Source organism: Aquarana catesbeiana, linkage group LG04, assembly GCF_042186555.1.
Source record: "Aquarana catesbeiana isolate 2022-GZ linkage group LG04, ASM4218655v1, whole genome shotgun sequence".
Classification (NCBI taxonomy): domain Eukaryota; kingdom Metazoa; phylum Chordata; class Amphibia; order Anura; family Ranidae; genus Aquarana; species Aquarana catesbeiana.
The window spans coordinates 219,059,662-219,081,572 of NC_133327.1; the positions used below are offsets into that span (position 1 = coordinate 219,059,662).

General features: G+C 43.4%; 1 protein-coding gene across 2 annotated transcripts in view; it reads right to left on the reverse strand.

Moving 5' to 3' along the window:
- The window catches only part of LRRC31 (leucine rich repeat containing 31), a 48,752-nt gene that overhangs the window by 16,641 nt on the left and 10,200 nt on the right, over nt 1-21,911 (reverse strand). For both annotated transcript variants that reach the window (XM_073626165.1, XM_073626164.1), the window contains exons 5-6: nt 7,943-8,110; nt 2,081-2,248 (exon numbers count right to left, since the gene is read on the reverse strand). In XM_073626165.1, coding sequence (XP_073482266.1) covers nt 2,081-2,248; nt 7,943-8,110 — 336 coding nt within the window. The remainder of the gene's footprint in view (nt 1-2,080; nt 2,249-7,942; nt 8,111-21,911) is intronic.

The window sequence follows — 21,911 nt, forward strand, 5'->3', positions numbered from 1 at the left end:
GTTTTTTCACCCATTCTTAACTTTGCATAATGATTGTCCATGTAGTGAATACCTGCATTCCAGGGATCAGAGTTTACAATTACCACCTGCGTTTGTTTTTGTTTTCTTCAGCCAAAAAATTACAGCCCGGTTATATATGTTTAAAGTATGGCATTAGGCTAATAATATGCCTCTAGAACCACACCCATTTTAAATGAATGCCCCACCCCTAACTAAAGTACATTCTCAGCCTACAGTGGCTTGTTGGACACACAGCAAAAAAAAAAAAAAAGTGTTCCTGGAATGTTTTTTTAAATGTTGGCAAATGTGTTCCTCTCCATAAGATAGGAGAAGTGTTCAATATTCTACAGAAAGAGCTGGGAACAATGCAGACTGACAACAGTCTGCAGAGATAACAACCTATACGAAATTAACCGCTCACAAAATTTATGGCAGGATCAGTTGGGTTTTTTTGCACTGATGTGAAAAGCGCTTTCAATGGTATATGTAGTGCTACCCCCGCAGGACCCCCTTAAGTATATTTGGTTCCATACTTAATCCCAATAACAGTCTCAGCCCCCTCTGGCGCATCTGGAAATAGTGTAGGTGCAAGGACCAAATGAGAAAAACACAAATTATGATAAAACACAGAAATTGTCTTTACTGCAAATATTTATGTGGGAAAGTAACAAACAGTAACAGTATATATGTTCACATAAGCAACTGGAGAGCAATAACTGAAATTAAGAGCAATACAGCTCAATACTAAATTCTGGCTGCTTTCAGGGGATTCCAAACCTGAGAATAACCCCAAGAGCAGAGGGAAACACTTCAATAACAATAAATCAAAACATGGTAATCTGTACCAGATTGGTTACCTTTACTCAGGTTGGTGCTATGAGTCCAGGCAGGAAGAGAGCAGAGGAATGACCCCCTTTGTGTCAAGCCTCTCTCTTCTGTCCCCTGACACCACAGGCCCAACTTCAAATATTGTACTCAAATCACTATTTAATGGCTTAACTTCCCAGATAAACTGTCCCGCACACCCACTACATACACAGAGCCCTGAGTATGTGTGCGAGTGCCTATATGGCACTAGTAACTTCAATCCCTTTGAAGAAGGATGAGGCTTTGTATCCTCATCTAGCCACTCTTGTTGGTGCACTTAAACTCCTGAAAAGCAGGGCCAAACAACACTGTACACAGTGTCTCTGTGAATGGATGGCCTTATACTTCAGCCCTGTGGCACTATAAGGGTCAGCAAGATGACTAACAGCAATGATGTCTGTATACAGTGTCCATTTAACTCTGTCTGTGTGCAGTGTCCTTGTTTTCTGCAAATGGGCGAAAGCTCTCTCACCCAATCCTGTGGCCAAGGTCCAAACGAATGTCCTGGAACAGGCAGGCTTTTCCAGGGACCCAACTGGCCACCTCACACTGGAATGCTTCACACCATTGGTGCAGGTGCTTCTGGATATGCACCTGGGATCCCCCTTCCTCAGGCTGGATGTCCTGACTGGCTGTGGATGCCTGAAATCACACTGTGGACTGACCTGGAAGGCAGCACCTCTCCCCTAAGTCTGTCTAATCTCTTCCTCTGCCTCGTGGAGTCTGAGCAATCTCCTCAGATCAGCAAGATGGGGTCTCTAGTTCCTTTTCCCTCAGAGCAGGTTTGCTATTGTAGTTCTGTCTCCAAAGAACGCCATGGGGCCATTTTATATGGGCAATACATATCCCAGAACCATTTGCAGCTGCTACTTGTTAAAGTCTTTCTGATTTGCTCCTGTAATTGCCCCTGTCATTGGCTCTCCTCCTCCTGCCAATAGAGACAAAGGGGAGGATGCAGAGTGAGCAGTCCTGTGCGTCTCTGTGCGAGGAGAAAAAAAAAAAGAAGGAGAGGGAGGAAATATCCCCCTCAGAAACTGACAGGCACTTTCTCCCTCACAGAAGAATCTTGGCCAGCTTGGCCAGGCAGTGGGATATTCAGGGCACCCGCTACATATATTTAACAGAACACAACAGAAGCTCATCGATCTCTCTTTACATACACTTTAATAACAAAGATGGAGTTAGGATTTTAACAGAAGAATAAGTAACTCACTCAGATACTGTACACTGTCCCGATGCAAACCAGTAGAACGCAGTTTTAAGACACCCAAGCAAGAGCAGTGTTTGAGCTCTTCAGTAAGATTTTTTATTTTACTTCCAACTTCTTTGTTCTCTGAAAGGTCCAAAATTTCCAGCCTTGACATTTTTCCAATAACAGGTGCTGAAAAAAAAAAAAAAAAAAAAATACAATGCATCACAGATTTTCTTTGGTGGCGAAGCATGAAATGTTTTTTCTGGCAATATACCGACAGAAACCTTTTGTCAGAGATATAATTTGGAGTTTTTTGGGAACACAAGTCAGAAAAATAGAATTTATTTTTTATCACCTTGATGGACTACCTGTGTTCTTCTGACGACAGCTACCAGTTCACAGGGGTATCATCTTTGTGTGAAGAGCTAATAGGTGGAAGCTTCATTGTATGGATGTGTTTCACTTCATACCAAAATCATTATGCCACACATTAAGTCTGCTATGGCCTGAACTATTTTGGAACTGCTATTTATTGGACCAGACAATATATTCCCAGCCATTTACAATCCAGTGCTAGTGTTCCAGCCCAGTGGCAAATGCACCAGATAGGGGGAGGATTGGTAAACGGGTGATTTTCCTTTGCTTGACCATCCTGAATGCCACTACGCAATGCTGGACTCCTGGTGTTAATCCTATGATGCCCATAGACTTCTGCGGGTCAGTTGGGTCACCTTCCTGGCATTACCCCAAGCATTACTTGGACAAATAATTGAATGTTAAAATGTTAACCCCGAGCATTACTCACAGTAACCAATTTTTACATTGAATTCCCAGCCCTGGTAACCCTCAGGGTTAATGCCAGGGAGATAAACCGACCCCCAGATGTCTACCGTCATCATAGTGTGATTCAGGTTAAAATTAGTGTAGACTGAGATTGGTATTAATACGTCCTAGAACATTCTTCTCCAGCAAGAATGGTAAATATGCATATAGATACATACTACCTTAAAAAGGGAAACTCTAGTGTTTGTGTCATAAAAAGTGGGGAGTTGGGACTTTAAATGAGGCACATAGGTACCTCCATCCCGGCTTGGATAAAAAAGGAAAAAGGGGGGGGACTTGGGACTTTAAATGAGATGGTTGACTCATGTGGATGAATGAAATTTATTAGAATAAGAGGTAAAAATTACATGAGAATAGTATAAATCAATGGATAAATGCCATGTTCTATATAATTCATATAAAAAAGATCAATGGATAAATGCCATAATCTATATACATATTCATGAAAAAATGCCATCATATTCCAATAAATTGTATTTCATTCATCCACATGAGTCAACCATCTCATTTAAAGTCCCAAGTCCCCCCCTTTTTTCCTTTTTTATCCAAGCCGGGATGGAGGTACCTATGTGCCTCATTTAAAGTCCAACTCCCCACTTTTTATTACAACAGGGATGGAGGTGGTTGACGCTTTTTGGCAGTTTTTTTCTGCCAATTACAATATATTTTTGACATTTTTTCCCAGTCATGCTCTTTCATTGGCAGTCATCAGCCTACTGCCAATTTTTCTGCTGTGGAGCTCTGGTTTTGCAGTCTTCGGCCATTGTTTCTGTCTGTTTCTGGGAGCTGCGATGCGCTCTGTGGGCTCTCCCTCTCCACCTTGACAATCTTTTGGTTGGTGGGGGGGGTTGGCGGGCATCCAAAGCGCATCGGCGCCACGCACCATGGCTCCATTTGTGATGTCAATCTTGGTGCCACAGTGAGGCCACCTGTTTTGCTCCATCTGCCGACAGCACGGGTCTAGTATTCTGCCATGGGCGATGTATGTGAGACATGCGGTGGCCCACCCCTGTGCTTGTTGAGCGCGTGATGTTGGTGGCGGCCCCTCCCCCCTTGGGGGGTACATGTTTGGCTCCTTGGCGCACTTCCCTCCCTCTCCCACAAGTGGCATGCCGCACTCTTCGGAAGCTCCTTTACTTCTCCACATCCCCATCCCAGGTACACACCCCTGTGATTTCATGGCTATGTCTTTTCAGCACGCTCCTTTCTTTTCCCTTCATTTCTCCGGTGTGGTCTCCACACCCTTATGGTATCCACTCCAGCTACTCCAGGTGTCACACACCACCACCCCTTTGCACTCATGCATGTCTGTTTGTTATTTTGTTCTATCTTTTCATCTCCCACTATCCACTTGGGTTTCCTTTCCCCACCCTTTCTTACCATTGTCGTTTTTTACTCATTTCAGATGCACATCTCTTATGCTTTGCACCCCTTGGGCAGGCCCTGGAGATGGGAGGTTTGCGGTCCTGGGGGGCTTCATGTGTGCACCCCTTTGGTCATTGGGTGGCCACCTCAGCTCCCGAGATGGACCACCTCTGTGGCCCTATTTCTGCATATACTGTGCACCGTCGCTACTTGTGGCACGTAAGCATTTTGGTTGACCTGATCATCTTTTTTCTTTATCCATTCCAATATCACAATCTTTTTAAACATACTTCATGGTATATGTGTTTTTTAGATACCCCACAACATCCGCCCCTGAGGAAGTGTTTTATACACAGAAACGTGTCAGACTTTGAGGATGTAGTTGTGTGTTCTATCGTGATATATATCGGGATACAATATTTTCAATTTTTATCTATTCAATTACTGCCAATGATATACGATTTTATCTGTCATTTAATATTATCATGTGCTGATTATGTTATACACTATGAATTTAATGGTATTTTTTCATGAATATGTATATAGATTATGGCATTTATCCATTGATCTTTTTTATATGAATTATATAGAATATGGCATTTATCCATTGATTTATTTTATATGAATTATACTATTCTCATGTAATTTTTACCTCTTATTCTAATAAATTGTATTTCATTCATCCACATGAGTCAACCATCTCATTTAAAGTCCCTTTTTTCCTTTTTCCTTCCTCTAGTGTTTTTTAGATAAAGTAAAAAATAAAAAATTAATAAAAATAAAATATGTATAGGCCATCTATTTATTGCAGGAACTTCACAACAGTAGCAGCTTGCCTTGTGTCAGGCTTTGTTTTGATGAACCTTACAAATGATAAAGAATGAGTCACAGGTCTCTGTATAAATACTAGCTTGTTCTACAGAGCTCTGTAAACAGTTTTTTACAGCACAATTATGTTCCCCTACTACTTCTTATTTTGACTGCTCATGCAGATACTGCTGGCCAGAAATCCTAATCCAGCAATCATCTTCCCTGCACAGATTCAAACAGTGGAGGAAGAGTTGGAGATCGGGACACCGGGTAGTTTGATTTACTCAAGCGCTGTTTGACCATTTGTACAATGGTCCATTGGATCTGGTAAGAGGCTGTGACATGCGGTGGTAGAAGCACTTTTTTCTTAGCAGGAAGTGGAAGTGTGGAAACACCTTCATTTAATTATATGGACCTTCTGTATTAACTGGTGTTAATCACAATACATTTTAAATGAAGTTATGGACACTATAGCACAAGCACCTTGCACTTTAACTGTTGTATTATTAATATGTTTTACACATTTTGGATTATGAATTATTAATGTATAGTGCTACTTTTAGATTGTGTATATATATGTATATATAGCTCACAATAGTGAGTACACCCCTCACATTTTTGTAAATATTTTATTATATCTTTTCATGTGACAACACTGAAGAAATTACACTTTGCTACAATGTAAAGTAGTGAGTGTACAGCTTGTATAACAGTGTAAATTTGCTGTCCCCTCAAAATAATTCAACACATAGCCATTAATGTCTAAACCGCTGACAACAAATGTGAGTACCTAAGTGAAAATGTCCAAATTGGGCCCAAAGTGTCAATATTTTGTGTGTTCACCATTATTTTCCAGCAGTGCCTTAACCCTCTTTGGGATGGAGTTCACCAGAGCTTCACAGATTGCCACTAGAGTCCTTTTCCACTCCTTCATGACGACATCACGGAGCTGGTGGATGTTAGAGACCTTGCGCTCCTCCACCTTCCATTTGAGAATGCCCCACAGATATTCAATAGGGTTTAGGTCTGGAGACATGCTTGGCCAGTCCATCACCTTTATCCTCAGTTTCTTTAGCAAGGCAGTGGTCGCCTTGGAGGCGAGTTTGGGGTTATGTTGGAATACTGCCCTGCGGCCCAGTCTCCGAAAGGAGGGGGATCATGCTCTGCTTTAGTATGTCACAGTACATGTTGGCATTCATGACCATGACACTCCCACCACCATGATTGACTGTAGGCAAGACACACTTGTTTTTGTACTCCTCACCTGGTTGCTGCCACACACACTTGACACCATCTGAACCAAATAAGTTTATCTTGGTCTCATCAGACCACAGGACATGGTTCCAGTAATCCATGTCTATAGTCTGCTTGTCGTCAGCAAACCTTTTGCAGGCTTTCTTGTGCATCATCTTAAGAAAAGGCTTCCTTCTGGGACGACAGCCATGCAGACCAATTTTGATGCAGTGTGTGGCGTATGATCAGAGCACTGACAGTCTGACCCCCCACCCCTTCAACCTCTGCAGCAATGCTGGCAGCACTCACACATCTATTTCCCAAAGACAACCTCTGGATATGATGCTGAGCACGTGCACTCAGCTTCCTTGGTCGACCATGACGAGGCTTGTTCTGAGTGGAGCCTGTCCTGTTAAACCGCTGTATGGTCTTGGCCACCGTGCTGCAGCTCAGTTTCAGGGTCTTGGCAATCTTCTTATAGCCTAGGCTATCTTTATGTAGAGCAACAATTCTTTTTTTCAGATCCTCAGTGAGTTCTTTGCCATGAGGTGACCAGTATGAGAGAGTGAGACCGATAACACCAAATTTAACACACCTGCTCCCCATTCACATCTGAGACCATGTAACACTAACAAGTCACATGACACTGGGGGGGGGGGGGGATGGCTAATTGGGCCCAATTTGGACATTTTAACTTAGAGGTGTATTCACTTTTGTTGCCAGCTGTTTAGACATTAATGGCTGTGTGTTGAGTTATTTTGAGGGAACAACAAATTTACACTGCTATACAAGCTGTACACTCACTACTTTACATTGTAGCAAAGTGTAATTTCTTCAGTGTTGTCACATGAAAAGATATAATAAAATATTTACAAAAATGCAAGGGGTGTACTCACTTTTGAGAATATATATATATTACACACACATACATACACATATATACATATATACACACACATACATACACACAGGCAGTCCCCTAGTTGCAAACATCCAACTTACAAACGACTCCTACTTACAGAGGGAGACAACATGAAGTGTGAGGAAATCTACCCCTAGGAAGAGAAATTTTCTCCTGTAAGAGCTATTATGGAAAAAAGGTACCTCCACCGATGCCTTATCACCAAGGCTTGTTTCCACAACAACCCCAAATTTTCAAAATCCAATTGTTATTGGGACAGAAAGGTGAAATCTTCTGAACAGGGGCACAGACAGCAAAAAAAACATTACAGGGGTGTTAACCTTCCCTATGCTATCCAAAAAGCTTAAAAAATAGTTTTTTTGTCTGGAGCTACACTTAAAAAATGTACCTGTTCTGACTTACAAACAGATTCAACTTAAGAACGAACCTACAGACCCCATCTTGTTTGTAACCCGGGGACCGCCTGTGTATAAATAATATAATATATATGTAAAAAGGACCCTAAAGCTCCTTGGGCTGGCTTGGCTACAGAGACAATGCGACAAAATAATATTCAATATTTCACATTTTTCTGACCAAAATAAATCCATAAAAAAAAAAAAAAATCCTGGCCATAATAAATAAACAAACAAAACCATTATAGGTTACCTTTCACTGCTTCAGCAACAGTAATCCACTGTACATGCCAACATACAAATTATTTTTCTTACCTAATGATTGAATATCTTCTGCTGTAAGGCTACATTCTGTTAAACTCAAACTCTTTAATTCTCCATTATCTACTAAATTCTGTAATAGTCTAGACAGGGTCCCTCCTAAGTTATTGTTCCATGACAAATCAAGAACTTGCAATTTGGGTATGTAATGGAGCGATTCACCTAAATAAAATAAGAAAATGAAAATGTTACAATATTATACATTGATAAAAATAGAAAAAAAAAAGATTAGATGAATTTGCTGATTAGCCCAAAATGTGCAATATTCTGTGTACACGTGAATCAGCCCTGTCTGGGTCAGACTAAAGATTGACCAATTTTCATATGATCATCTTTATATAAAAGAAAAAACTTTCACTACACTAAATCAGATAAATTATTATGCAATGTAAAATGATTTGTGCTTGACACTGACTGTCTTCCTGGATATCTATATTCAGCCAATGTAAATGGCCTAGGAAAACACATTTTAGTATAATCCAGTCCCATATTTATTTTCAGGGAGTTGGTTGGAGAGCAGTTTCTCCAGCAATGAACATTATGACTCTTGCACACCTTGAATGTAAATATATGTACACGGAGAGCGAGGCAATAAAGTTTCTATGCTCTGCAGGTTGAATTGTCATGTATGTACTTTTGGAACACAGTTACCATACAACAATGTATTGCCATTAAAAACATGTATAACACGTTACTGTTTATTTATAACATGAACTTGATGAAAGTAGATTGTTTTACTATTACACACAGTACATGCACAGATTCTACAAAGCTGCTGGAAAATGTCTGGAATAGTGTCTATCAATCAGCTTTTTTTAATTAAAACACAAAAGGTTAAAGAAGGCTTTGTGGGACCCGAGGGAAGAGTTGAGATTTTTTGACCAATGAATTGCTCTCCAGCACTTAGTGTGCTTCCTACTAAAACAGTCCATGCTAAACTCATCACTGGATGTAATATACAGTTAGGTCCATATATATTTGGACACAGGCACAATTTTAGTTTTTTTCAGGTATTTACCAAAACATATTCAAGCTATAGTTATATAATGGCTATGGACTGAAAGTGCACACTCTTAGATATGCACATCCAAATCAGGAGGAAGGGTTTAGGAATTACAGCTCTTAAGAATAGCCATTCTCCCTTTTTCAAGGGACCAAAAGTAATTGGACAATTGAATCAAAAGCCGTTTTATGGCCAGGTGTGGGCTACTCCTTCGTTATTCCTTCATCAATTAAGCAGGTAAAAAAGGTCTGGAGTTGATTCTAATGCCCCGTACACACGATCTGAGATTTTTTTTTTTTTTGCATGCTAGTCGTATAACGAACTTGAAGAGTTTACTAAAGTTACGAAAATTTTCGTACGACAGAATAAAATCGGGAGTGATGTCATGTTTTGTAGTGTATTTGTATTGTATTTTCGGATGACAACTGTACAATCTGATATCATACAAGAAAAATTTTCAAGCATATCTGATAACATAATATCGAATGAACTGTCGTGATCGGCTCTCGAAAGCTATGTACTAAATATCCGATTATTGTACGTTCGCGTCAAAAATCAATATTTTTCGTCCAATTTTCAGATCGTGTGTACGGGCCATAAGTGTGGTATTTGCATTTGGAATCTACTGCTGTGAACCTACATCATGCATTTAAAAGGAGCTGTCCATGCAAACCAAACAGGCCATTGTAAGGCTTCAAAAACAAAACAAATCCATCAGAGAGATAGCAGCAACATTAGGAGTGGCCAAATCAACAGTTTGGTACATTCTGAGGAAAGAAGAATGCACTGGTGAGCTTAGCTACATAAAAAAGGCCTGGACTTCCATGGAAGACAACAGTGGTGGATGATCACAGGATCCACTCTATGGTAAAGAAAAACCCATTCACAACATCCAGACAAGTGAAGGACACTCTCCATGAGATGGGGGCGTATCATTGTCAAAGTCTACAATCAAGAGAAGACTTCACAAGAGCAAACACAGAGGATTCACCACAAGGTGCAAACCATTCATAAGCCTGAAGAATAGAAAAGCCAGATTAGACTTTGCCAAAAAACATCTACAAAAGCCAGCCCAGTTCTGGAAAAGCAATCTTTGGACAGATGAAACTAAGATTACTCTGTACCAGAATGACAGGAAAAAAAAAAAGTGTGCAGAAGGCTTGGAACAGCTCATGATCTAAGCACACGTCATCTGTAAAACATGGTGGAGGCAGTGTAATGCCATGGGCATGCATGGCTTCTAGTGGTACTGGGTCATTGGTGTTTATTGATGATGTGACAGAAGACAGAAGCATCCGGATGAATTCTGCAGTGTTTAGAGATATACTGTCAGCCTAGATTCAGCAAAGTTGATTGGACGGCGTTTCACCGTACAGATGGACAGTGATCCAAAACACACTGTAAAAGGAACCCAGGAGCTTTTGAAGGAAAAGAAGCGGAATATTCTGCAATGGCCGAGTCAATCATCTGATCTCAACCCAACTGAACATGCATTTCACTTGATGAAGGCAATACTAAAGGCAGAAAGACCCACAAAGAATAACTGAAGACAGCTGCAGTTAGAGCCTGGCAAAGCAACAGAGAGGAAACTAAAGCCTCGTACACACAATTGGATTTTTGGCAGGGAATTGTGTGATGACAGACTGTTGGCCTAAAATCCGACCGTTAGTACGCTCCATCAGACAATTGTTGTCCAACTATTGTCCAGTACAAACACGCATGCTCGAAATCAATGCTCACCAAACAACATTAGCAGAAGGTGCCCAAAGGGTGGCGCTCAAGAGCTGAAATTCCACATAGTACATCACTACGTTCATGTTTGTTGGCCTCGTTGGTGTCTGACACTCTGTTGGCCAACAATCGGATCGTGTGTACGAGGCTTCAGTCTTTGGTAATGTCCATGGGTTCCAGACTTCAGGCAGTCATTGCCAGTAAAGGATTCGCAACAAAATTTTATATATGATTATATTAATTTGTCCAATTACATTTGAGCCCCTGATGGGGGGATTTTGTATAAAAATGGTTGCAGTTTCTAAAATTTGTACTTGATATTTATGTTCAACCACTTGCATTAAAGCTGAAAGTCTGCACTTCAAATTCATTTGGATTGTTTTGTTTTAATTTTATTCTGGTGGCATACAGAGCCAAAAGTATGAAAATTGTGCCTGTGTCCAAATATATATGGACCTAGCTGTATGTATTGTGTTAGTTTGGGGGTTCTTAGCTCAATGGTAGTGCTTTCCAATGAGTTCAGTCCACTCCAGATTTGCAGTTTATGGGCTTGCTGGCCCACATTTACAAGTAAAACAGGAAAGTTGATAGAGAAAATCAGTTTCCCACACAGGGGTTTCCACCATCAACATAATGACTTCAGCTTTGTAGCTCCCTCTAGCCGCACCACTGCTTAGGCCTGTTGCCTTGGTCCTCCAGACCATCAAACACAGCACCTCAGTGCTCCTGTACACACTCTGTACCTCAGCCCTCTTCCAGCTCCTTGCTGTTGTGTCACCATCTGCTCCTACACTTTGAAGGCATACAAGCTCTGGCTGCCCCATGCAGCCTCTCTGACTGCTAGGGAAACATTTGAGTCCTCCTGATCCCTACACAGAGACCTCCTGTCCCTCAGGTGGAGAGAACTAATTGTCAGGTCCTAGATTATAAAGGCTGTGAACACCTGAATAGGGATGAGCTTCGTGTTCGAGTCGAACACATGTTCGACTCGAACATCGGCTGTTCGATCATTCGTCGAATTGCGAACTATATGGGCCGTTCGCGCCAAATTTGTGTGGCGCGTCACAGCCCATAATTCACTTCGGCATCGCAGTGCATTGCTGGCTGATGATTGGCCAAGCATGCACTATGACCCGCATGCTTGGCCAATCTTCCTACTGACAGGCAGGCTTGTCTTGTTACAGTATTTACAGCTACCTGAAGAAAATTGCTGGTGTTCTTTTGATCCTATTAGTACCACAGTCAGGCAGCTAGACTATTTACAGTTAGTGTAGTGCGTCCTCCTCACACTGTTCAGTTAAAGCTACAAGTTAGTTTGGTGTGACCTCTGCACAGTGTTCAGCTAAAACTACAAGTTAGTGTAGTGCGACCTCTGCACAGTGTTCAGCTAAAGCTTCAAGTTAGTGTAGTGCGTCCTCCTCACAGTGTTCAGCTAAAACTACAAGTTAGTGTAGTGAGACCTCTGCAGTGTTCAGCTAAAGCTACAAGTTAGTGTAGTGCATCCTCCTCACAGGGTTCAGCTAAAACTACAAGTTAGTGTAGTGAGACCTCTGCACAGTGTTCGGCTAAAGCTACAAGTTAGTGTAGTGCGTCCTCCTCACAGTGTTCAGCTAAACCTACAAGTTATTTTTTTGCAAGCTCTGCACAGTGTTCAGTTAAAGCTACCTGTAGAAGGTTGGTGGTGTTTTCCTGATCCTATCACTACCGCAGGCAGCTAAATAAGCTACAAGTTAGTGCAGTGCGAGCTCTGCACAGTGTTCGCCTAAAGCTACCTGTAGAAGGTTGGTGGTGTTTTCCTGATCCTATCACTACCGCAGGCAGCTAAATAAGTTACAGTATTTACAGCTACCTGAAGAAAATTGCTGGTGTTCTTTTGATCCTATTAGTACCACAGTCAGGCAGCTAGACTATTTACAGTTAGTGTAGTGCATCCTCCTCACACTGTTCAGTTAAAGCTACAAGTTAGTTTAGTGTGACCTCTGCACAGTGTTCAGCTAAAACTACAAGTTAGTGTAGTGCACAGTGTTCAGCTAAAGCTACAAGTTGGTGTAGTGTGTACTCCTCACAGTGTTCAGCGAAAACTACAAGTTAGTGTAGTGAGACCTCTGCACAGTGTACAGCTAAAGCTACAAGTTAGTGTAGTGCGTCCTGCTCACAGTGTTCAGCTAAAACTACAAGTTATTTTTTTGTGAGCTCTGCACAGTGCTCAGCTAAAGCTACCTGTAGAAGGTTGGTGGTGTTTTCCTGATCCTATCACTACCGCAGGCAGCTAAATAAGCTACAAAGTTAGTGTAGTGCGAGCTCTGCACAGTGTTCGCCTAAAGCTACCTGTAGAAGGTTGGTGGTGTTTTCCTGATCCTATTACTACCGCAGGCAGCTAAATAAGCTACAAGTTAGTTTTTTGCAAGCTCTGCACAGTGTTCAGCTAAAGCTACCTGTAGAAGGTTGGTGGTGTTCTCATACTACAAGCAGGCAATTGATTTTGCTAGCTGCAATATCAGTACATATATATATATATATATCCCAGCTTAGTGCAGCTACAGGCCATTAGTATGTCTGGAAGGCCAACAAGGAGAGGCAGACAGCCACAAGCCAATAAAAGAGGGCAAGCAGGCTCTGTGTCTAGAGGCAACAGTGCTGGTCGTGGAGACGGTGCATCCTCATCAGCACATGGCTGTGGGACACGCTTGGCCTTTTTTTCGGCAGCTGGCGTGTTGAGCCGCAACATGCGGAAGACTTGGTCGAGTGGATGACCAAGCCATCCTCATCCTCCTAATCCTCTCTCACCCATGCTCAGGGTACTTTGTCTGGCAAAGCAGCGGCCTCTTCCCTCGGCTCAATGTCATCAGTGACTCCTTCCCTAGCCCCACCATGTCCTCCTGAGGAGTCCCTCGAACTGTTTGACCACAGTGTTGGGTACATGCTCCAGGAGGATGCCCAGCGTTTGGAAGGCTCTGATGATGATACTGAGCTAGATGAAGGCAGTAACGTGAGCACGGACAGAGGGGGTGCACAAGAGGGACAGCAATCTGGCAGTCATGCTCCCCCTGCTGCAGCATACTGCCAGGTTTGCTCCAGTGATGAGGAGGGAGGGGATGATGAGGTCACTGACTCAATGTGGGTGCCTGATAGGAGAGAGGAGGAGGCACATCACCAATGAGGCAGGATGCCCTCCAGGGGCCAGCCTAAGGACAGCACACTGACTGCATCACACCCCAAAGCTCCGCATGCGCAGGGCGCTGCAGTCTCTGCGCGTTATTCAAAAAGTTCTTTGGTGTGGGCCTTTTTTGAGACGAGTGCATTAGATCGCACCGCTGCTATTTGCAACATATGTCTCAAGCGTATCTTGCGTGGCCAAAACATCTCCCGCTTGGGCACCACATGCTTGACCAGACATATGTTGACCTGCCATGCAGTTTGTTGGCAAGCGTATCTAAAAGACCCACACCAAAGAACAAAGAGGACCTCTCCTTGCTCCTCATCAACTGAGATCTCCAACCTCACTATACCTTCAGTCCTCTCTGAGACCTGCACTGAGAGGAATGAAGGTGTAGAATTAGGTGTGTCACAGTCAAGTACTTGTGCGCAATCTGCTTTCGGTACACCGACGTCAGATTGTACCAGGCAAATTTCCCTGCCCCAGCTGCTGCACCGCCGAAAGAAGTTCGCTCCCAGCCATCCACATGCCCAGCGGTTGAATGCTAGCTTGGCAAAATTGATAGCACTTCAACTGCTGCCTTTTCAGTTGGTAGACTCTGCCCCCTTCCGTGAGTTTGTGGAATATGCGGTTCCTCAGTGGCAGGTACCCACACGCCACGGCATGTGGAAGGCAATGTCAATGCCTCGATGGACAGGGCGGTCAGCGGTAAGGTGCATATTACCGCTGACTCATGGTCCAGCAGGCATGGACAGGGACGTTACCTAAGTTTCACCGCGCATTGGGTGATTTTGCTGGCAGCTGGGAAGGATGCAGGACAGGTTGCAGTAGTGTTGGAGGTTGTTCCGCCACCATGCCTCCAAAGTGCCACTACTAATGATTGTAACACACCTCTCTCCTCCACCCCCTCCTCTTCTTCTTCCTCCATGGCCTCTTCCTGTGATTTGTCCTCGGAACCAGCGGTGCTCCGTAGGCGTTCAAGGGGCTACGCAAGTACGCAGGCCAAAAGATGCCATGCGGTGCTTGAGCTGGTGTGCTTGGGGGACAGGAGCCACACTGGGGCAGAGGTTCTGTCAGCTCTGCAGGGGCAGGTTCAGAGGTGGTTGACGCCACGCCAACTTAAGGCAGGAATGGTGGTTTGCGACAATGGCACCAACCTCCTCTCTGCCCTCCGACAGGGACAAAATGACCCATGTGCCCTGTTTGGCTCACGTCCTTAACTTGGTGGTGCAGCGGTTCTTGGGCAGGTACCCGGGCTTACAGGATGTCCTGAGGCAGGCCAGGAAAGTCTGTGTGCATTTCCGCCGGTCATATAATGCCAGTGCTCGGCTGGCGGACCTCCAAAAAGGAGTTTAACCTGCCCAAGAACCGCCTAATCTGTGACATGCCCACCAGGTGGAACTCAACATTGGCCATGCTGCAGCGGCTGCACATGCAGCAGAGGGCCATCAATGAGTACCTGTGCGACTATGGCACCAAGACAGGGTCAGGGGAGCTTGTTTTTTTTTTCCCCACGCTAGTGGGCCATGATCAAGGATGCATGCACCGTCCTGTCACCATTTGAGGAGGCCAAGAGGATGGTGAGCAGTGACAGTGCATGCATCAGTGACACTGTCCCCCTTGTCCACCTGTTGGAGCACACGCTGCATGGAATAATGGACAGGGCACTTGAGGCAGAACAGAGGCAGGAAGAGGAGGACTTCCTTAGCTCTCAAGGCCCCCTTTATCCAGACAGTGTTCCTGCGTGCCCCGCCGATCACATAGGAAGAGGAGGAGGATTGTGTCAGTATGGAGGTGGAGCCTGGCACTCAGCATCAGCAGCAATCTTTAAGGGATCAGTCCCAAGAAACACATGGACTTGTACGTGGCTGGGAGGAGGTGGTTCCGGATCAAGTCGTCCTTAGTGACCCAGAGGACTCCGGACCGAATGCCTCAGCAAACCTACGCTGCATGGCCTCCCTGATCCTGCAAAGCCTGCGTAAGGATCCTCGTATTCGTGGTATCAAGGAGAAGGACCAATACTGGCTGGCAACCCTCCTTGATCCACATTACAAGGGTAAGGTTGCGGACCTTATCTTGCCATCGCAGAGGGAGCAGAGGATGAAACATCTTCAGGAGGCCTTGCAGAAAGGTCTGTGCAACGCGTTCCCAGAGACTGGGAGGTTACAAACTCCTGTTTCTGAGCAACGTGTTGCTGAGGCTTCGGTCAGTCAAAGAAGGAGCGGTGGAGAAGGTGGCCGTCTGACCGATGCGTTCAGACAATTTTTTAGTCCACAGCCCCAAGGTATAATCGGTTCCAGCAACCATCGCCAGCGTCTGTTTTACATGGTGCAGGAATACCTAGGGGCAAGATCTGACTTGGACACATTTCCCACCGAAAATCCTCTGTGTTACTGGGTCTTGAGGATGGATCACTGGCCAGAGCTTGCACAGTATGCAATTGAGCTACTGGCCTGTCCTGCATCCAGCGTTCTTTCGGAACGCACATTCAGTGCTGCTGGAGGCTTTGTAACCAATCACAGGGTGCGTCTGTCCACCGACTCGGTCGATCGACTGACCTTCATAAAGATGAATCAGTCTTGGATCACCACCAGCTACCAAGCACCTGATGCTGATGTAACCGAATAATTTTTTTGGAAATCTCAGATCCCTTCAAAGACTGTCTATGCTGATGCTGAGTGACTATCCTGAGTAATTATCCTCTTCCTCCTCAATGATCACGCTGATAGCTTGTAAGAACATTTTTGGTTCTGGGCGCCGCCACCAGTGCCTAAGGCCCAATTTTACAGCCCACGTTCAACAGGGGCGTGTAATTACATTTTTTGATGCAATACTTTGCAGCAGGGCTCGTTCCTGCGTTCCAACTAGAGTTTCTGTGAGAAGTTGCAGTGTTGTGGCACCAGCACCAGTGCCTAAGGCCCAATTTTTCAGCCCCTGTTCAACAGGGGCATGTAATTACAACTCTTGATCTAATATTTCACAGCAGGGCCCTGTGAGGGCTTACAGTGTTGTGGCTACAACAACACCTAAGGCCCAAATTTCTGCTGAGTATATAAGGCAGGCCCCTACTTTCAAACATCCAACTTACAAACGACTCCTACTTGCAAACGGAAGGAGACAACAGGAAGTGAGATGAAATCTACTCCTAGGAAGGGAAATTCTCTCCTGTAAGAGTTAATATGGGAAAAACATTTCTCCTTTCCACTGATGCTTTATCACCAATCCTTGTTTCACAAAAAAAAAACAAATTTTCAAAAAACATTTGTCATTGGGACAAAAAATGAGGTTCAATCTTCTGAAGAAGAGGAGCACAGACAGCAAAACAAATGTCACAGGGGTGATAACCCTTCCCTATGTTTTCCAAAAAGCTTAAAACAGATTTTTTTGCTGGAGCTAAACATGTTAAAAATGTACCCGTTCAAAATTACAAACAGATTCTACTTAACAACAAACCTACAGTCCCTGTCTTGTTTGCACCGCCTGTATACTGCTGTTCAGAGTACAGAGCCTGTATACTGCTGTTTCCTTTTTTAATTTGGGTGCGGGGTTCCCCTTAATATCCATACAAGACCCAAAGGGCATGGTAATTGACTGGGGGGGTACTCATGCCGTTTGTCTCACCGATGTTCATCCATATTGCCAGGACCCGACATTACATTAAAGCCGCAAGCAGTTTTAAATGACTTTTTTTCCTTTAAAAATGACATTTTGTGCAGGGACTGTTCTAAGCACGGGAAACACGCGCCACTTTACAGGCATACTATAGACACCCCCCAGGTACGATATTTAAAGGAATATTTCACTTTTTTTTACTTTAAGCATCATTAAAATCACTGCTCCCGAAAAAACGGCCGTTTTTAAAAGTTTTTTTTGCATTGATACATGTCCCCTGGGGCAGGACCCGGGTCCCCAAACCCTTTTTAGGACAATACCATGCAAATTAGCCTTTAAAATGAGCACTTTTGATTTCGAACGTTCAAGTCCTATAGACGTCAATGGGGTTCTAACGTTCGTGCGAATTTTCGGTCCGTTCGCAGGTTCTGGTTCTGGAACCGAACGGGGGGGTGTTCGGCTCATCCCTACACCTGAACACTCAGCCTGCTGGTTTCTGGCAAAAGCCAGACACAGGATTGGAGACGACTTCCCTCCCAAAGCACTTTGAAGTCTCAGAGCTCCAAACCCCGATTCGGAAATGACAAAACCCTAAGGAGGACCAAAAACCACCTCTCTGCTCTCACATTCTGGAACCCCGCACTCGGCACATGTACAAACCCTCTCCTACATTTTCACAGTGGCAGGACTACTCATGTCACAATATGTATACCTGTATATAAATAGGTGAAGCTGGTGGGGGAGTAAAAAAAAGAAAATAAAACTAAAATAATATGGTTGCATAAGTGTGCACACCATCTTATAACTGGGGATGTAGCTGTGTTAAGAATTCAGAAATCACATTCAAACTTAGGTTAAATAGAAGTCAGTACACACCTGCCATTATTTAAAGTGCCTCTGATTGACCCCAAATAAAGTTCAGCTGTTCTAGTAGGTCTTTCCTGACATTTTCTTAGTCGCATCCTTCAGCAAAAACCATGGTCCACAGAGAGCTTCCAAAGCGTCAAAGGGATCTCATTGTTAAAAGGTATCAGTCAGGAGAAGGGTACATTTCCAAGGCATTAGATATACCATGGAACACAGTGAAGACAGTCATCATCAAGTGGAGAAAATATGGCACAACATTACCAAGGACTAGATGTCCCTCCAAAATTGATGAAAAGATGAGAAGAAAACTGGTTAGGGAGGCTGCCAAGAGGCCTACAGCAACATTAAAGGAGCTGCAGGAATATTTGGCAAGTACTGACTGTGTGGTACATGTGACTCCCATATTATTCATATTTCTGGGCTATGGGGTGGAGTGGCAAGTCAGAAGCCTTTTTTTTTTTACGAAGAAAAACATCCAAGCCTGGCTAAATTTTGCAAAAACACCTGAAGTCCCCCAAAAGCATGTGGGAAAATGTGTGATAGTCTGATGAAACCAAGGTTGAACATTTTGCCCATAATTCCAAAAGCTATGTTTGGTGCAAAAACAACACTGCACATCACCAAAAGAACACCATACCCACAGTGGCAGCATCATGCTTTGGGGCCATTTTTCTTCAGCTGAAACAGGGGTCTTAGTCATGGTAGAGGGAATTATGAACAGTTCCAAATACCAGTCAATATTGACACAAAACCTTCAGGCTTCTGCTAGAAAGGCTTCTGCTAGAAAGCTGAACATGAAGAGGAACTTCCTCTTTCAGCATGACAATGACCCAAAGCATACAGTATATAGGTGTGACAAGTGATGAGTTTGCCAGGCTATGATTAGGCGTGAGTGAAGCATATTATTCTTTTCTCCAGCTCCCTCTTCACTGTACCTATATACAGCTTTATACATTAAGATAATAAATGTGGTTTCTAGGATGTACCATGGAAGTCTGCTGCTGTGTGAAAAGACTGACTGCTGGCAGAACACTAAAAGGTACATATGCTGTTTTAGGGAACCAATTAGGAAGCACAGGATGGACAGTTATATATACCAGCCCCCTCCAGTCTATTCATTATTAAAGCATGGCAAACTTTGTTTACCATGCTTCAGTTTGTGAATGAACAGGAAGCTGCTCAGCACAGAATATTGCTCATTCGTTTACTCTCCAGTGTAGTTGAGGCAACAGAGAAAAAAAAAACTGAAGAATATATGTCCTCAGCCGCTTTCTCCGTCTCAAATGTGAGACATCCAGGGGTCTGATTAGACCCCTCCCTGAAATTTCACCAAAGCATCCCCCACACACAGACACAAAAGGTCATTATAAAAATGTTTTTAAAAAATGTATATATGTATTATATATATATATATATATATATTAAAATATCATTAAAAAAAAAAAAACACAAATGAAGGGCTCATTTACGTGTGCTTGGCTCTCTGAAGATCGGTCAACATTTGGATTGCTCTTCAGAGAGTATTTAACAGGCAGTGAGGAAGCATATCACCTGCTTTAACTCTGCACTAGCGCCCCACAACCATGTACTTTGCAGCGTTATTCAATTAAATGGGCTTTGTTAAACGGGGGGGTTATAATTTGTGCCATGGCTGTTAAGCATGTGTACACCCCTAGTCACTGTCTCTGTTGCTAAAGGGGGTAGCAATTGGTGGGCAGTAAAAGCGCAGCTAAACCATAGGGTTTTAACACATACCGCATCCTCACATGTAAATGAGTCCTAAGGACTTATTCATCCAGTTATTCTGGCCATGTGAATGAATGGATTGTTCATGTGGCTGGTGCTGCTTGTTACTTTAAGGAATTATTTGCTGTATGAACACAACCATACATTTTAATTAGATAGGTGTAGAGTCGCGTGCGAGTGGCTATGAATGCACATTGTCTGTGTTTGGAGCTGTACACCTGCACCCACATGCCTGTCAAATTAGGACCTGTGACTGTGTCTGTACAGCTTCTGCATCCCCATTGAGTAACATAGGCTGCCTGCACACAGCTCCAGCCACATAAACAAACAGCTGATTCACACTATACAAGCCATGGTGCCCATGTGAATGAGCCCCAAAATCTAATTCATATACATAGCTTTATTAACTCAATATAGTTTTATCTTTTAGATTTAGCAGGAATTTTGTTGTGTTTGTGTCCACTAATAATGATTTTCATGTATTATTAGTGAAAATACAATTTTATATTTTTTGGAACAGGGAGGGCCCTGTCAGGTAGGCTATATGGGGCCCCATGATTTCTAATAGTAGCCCTGGTTCTCTGGCTCATACAGTGTAAATGAGCAGTTTGTGTGGCTGGAGCCTATTCTGCCTTTTTGGTAATCCAGCACTGGCTCCGGTGACACCAGATAGGATATACCAGTGCATGGACCTCTGTTTTGACTTACATAAGGCCCCCTGTCTCATACCAAAAAATGATGGAGACATGCTTTACGTCTGTCACCTAGGTCAATTAAGATTCAACCTTAACTGCTATAGTCACATATCCAGTGGAGGAGATAACACTTTGCTACCCACTTGGAAAATAGATTTTCTTATTGAAATAAGGCCTAATATTCCAAAATGATATACAGGGCACACAATCAAATGCATGGTCATAATCAAGCAACAGCTGTTATCACTACAAAATGTATATAAGCAGACATCATATAGCATGGGAGTGGGTATGCAGTCTGTGCTGCAGAAAATAATTTTTCATCATACATCATACATCATCATAGTCTAGTTCAGGGCTAAAAAGTCCTGAGCTACCAGCCCGGCCTTAAAGTGTTACTAAACCCACAACAGTAAAATCAGTTTGTAGATGCAGTAAAAGCAGGTGTCTTCAAACTACGGCCCTCCAGTTGTTTGGGAACTACAATTCCCATCATGCCTAGTCATGTCTATAAATTTCAGTTTTACATTGCCTCATGGGATGTTTAGTTCTGTAACAGCTGGAGGGCCATAGTTTGAAGATTCCTGAAGTAAAGCATGCTTGTTATACTCACAAGGGACTTAAGGGGTTAATCCACCACACTGTGTAAAAAGGCTGTGTGATCCTGTATTCTCTGATTCTCCCCTCCTTCCACTGTCTATGGAGTCGGGCTGCACATGCTCAGTTTGGTGTGTATTGCTAGAGAGATTTTTTTTTGGGGGGGGGGTGCATTTGATCACCACACGGCCAAACAGCACTGTCCAGGCAGAGGGTCAGGGGTCCTTGCAGTCTCATAGGACATCCAGAAAACTCCTCCTACAAGCTTTAACCAGTGCTTGGCTGGACACTGACAGAGGTCACAAGACTGCTCTAACTGCTAATGAGAAAAGGTATTTAGCAATTTATATTTACTAAAATAATTGCATTTCCATGTTCTGGGTACTGTGGGAGACCAGATATAGTGAATGCAGGGTCCTGGGTTTAATAAAACTTTAAAAGTTACTCACCACCAGTTGCCCCACCCAACCCCTACCCAGCCCTGCCCTTAATTCAGCCCCTAAACACGCCCTTGTAAATTATCTTTTTATGCAGAATTAAGTTACAAAAATAAAA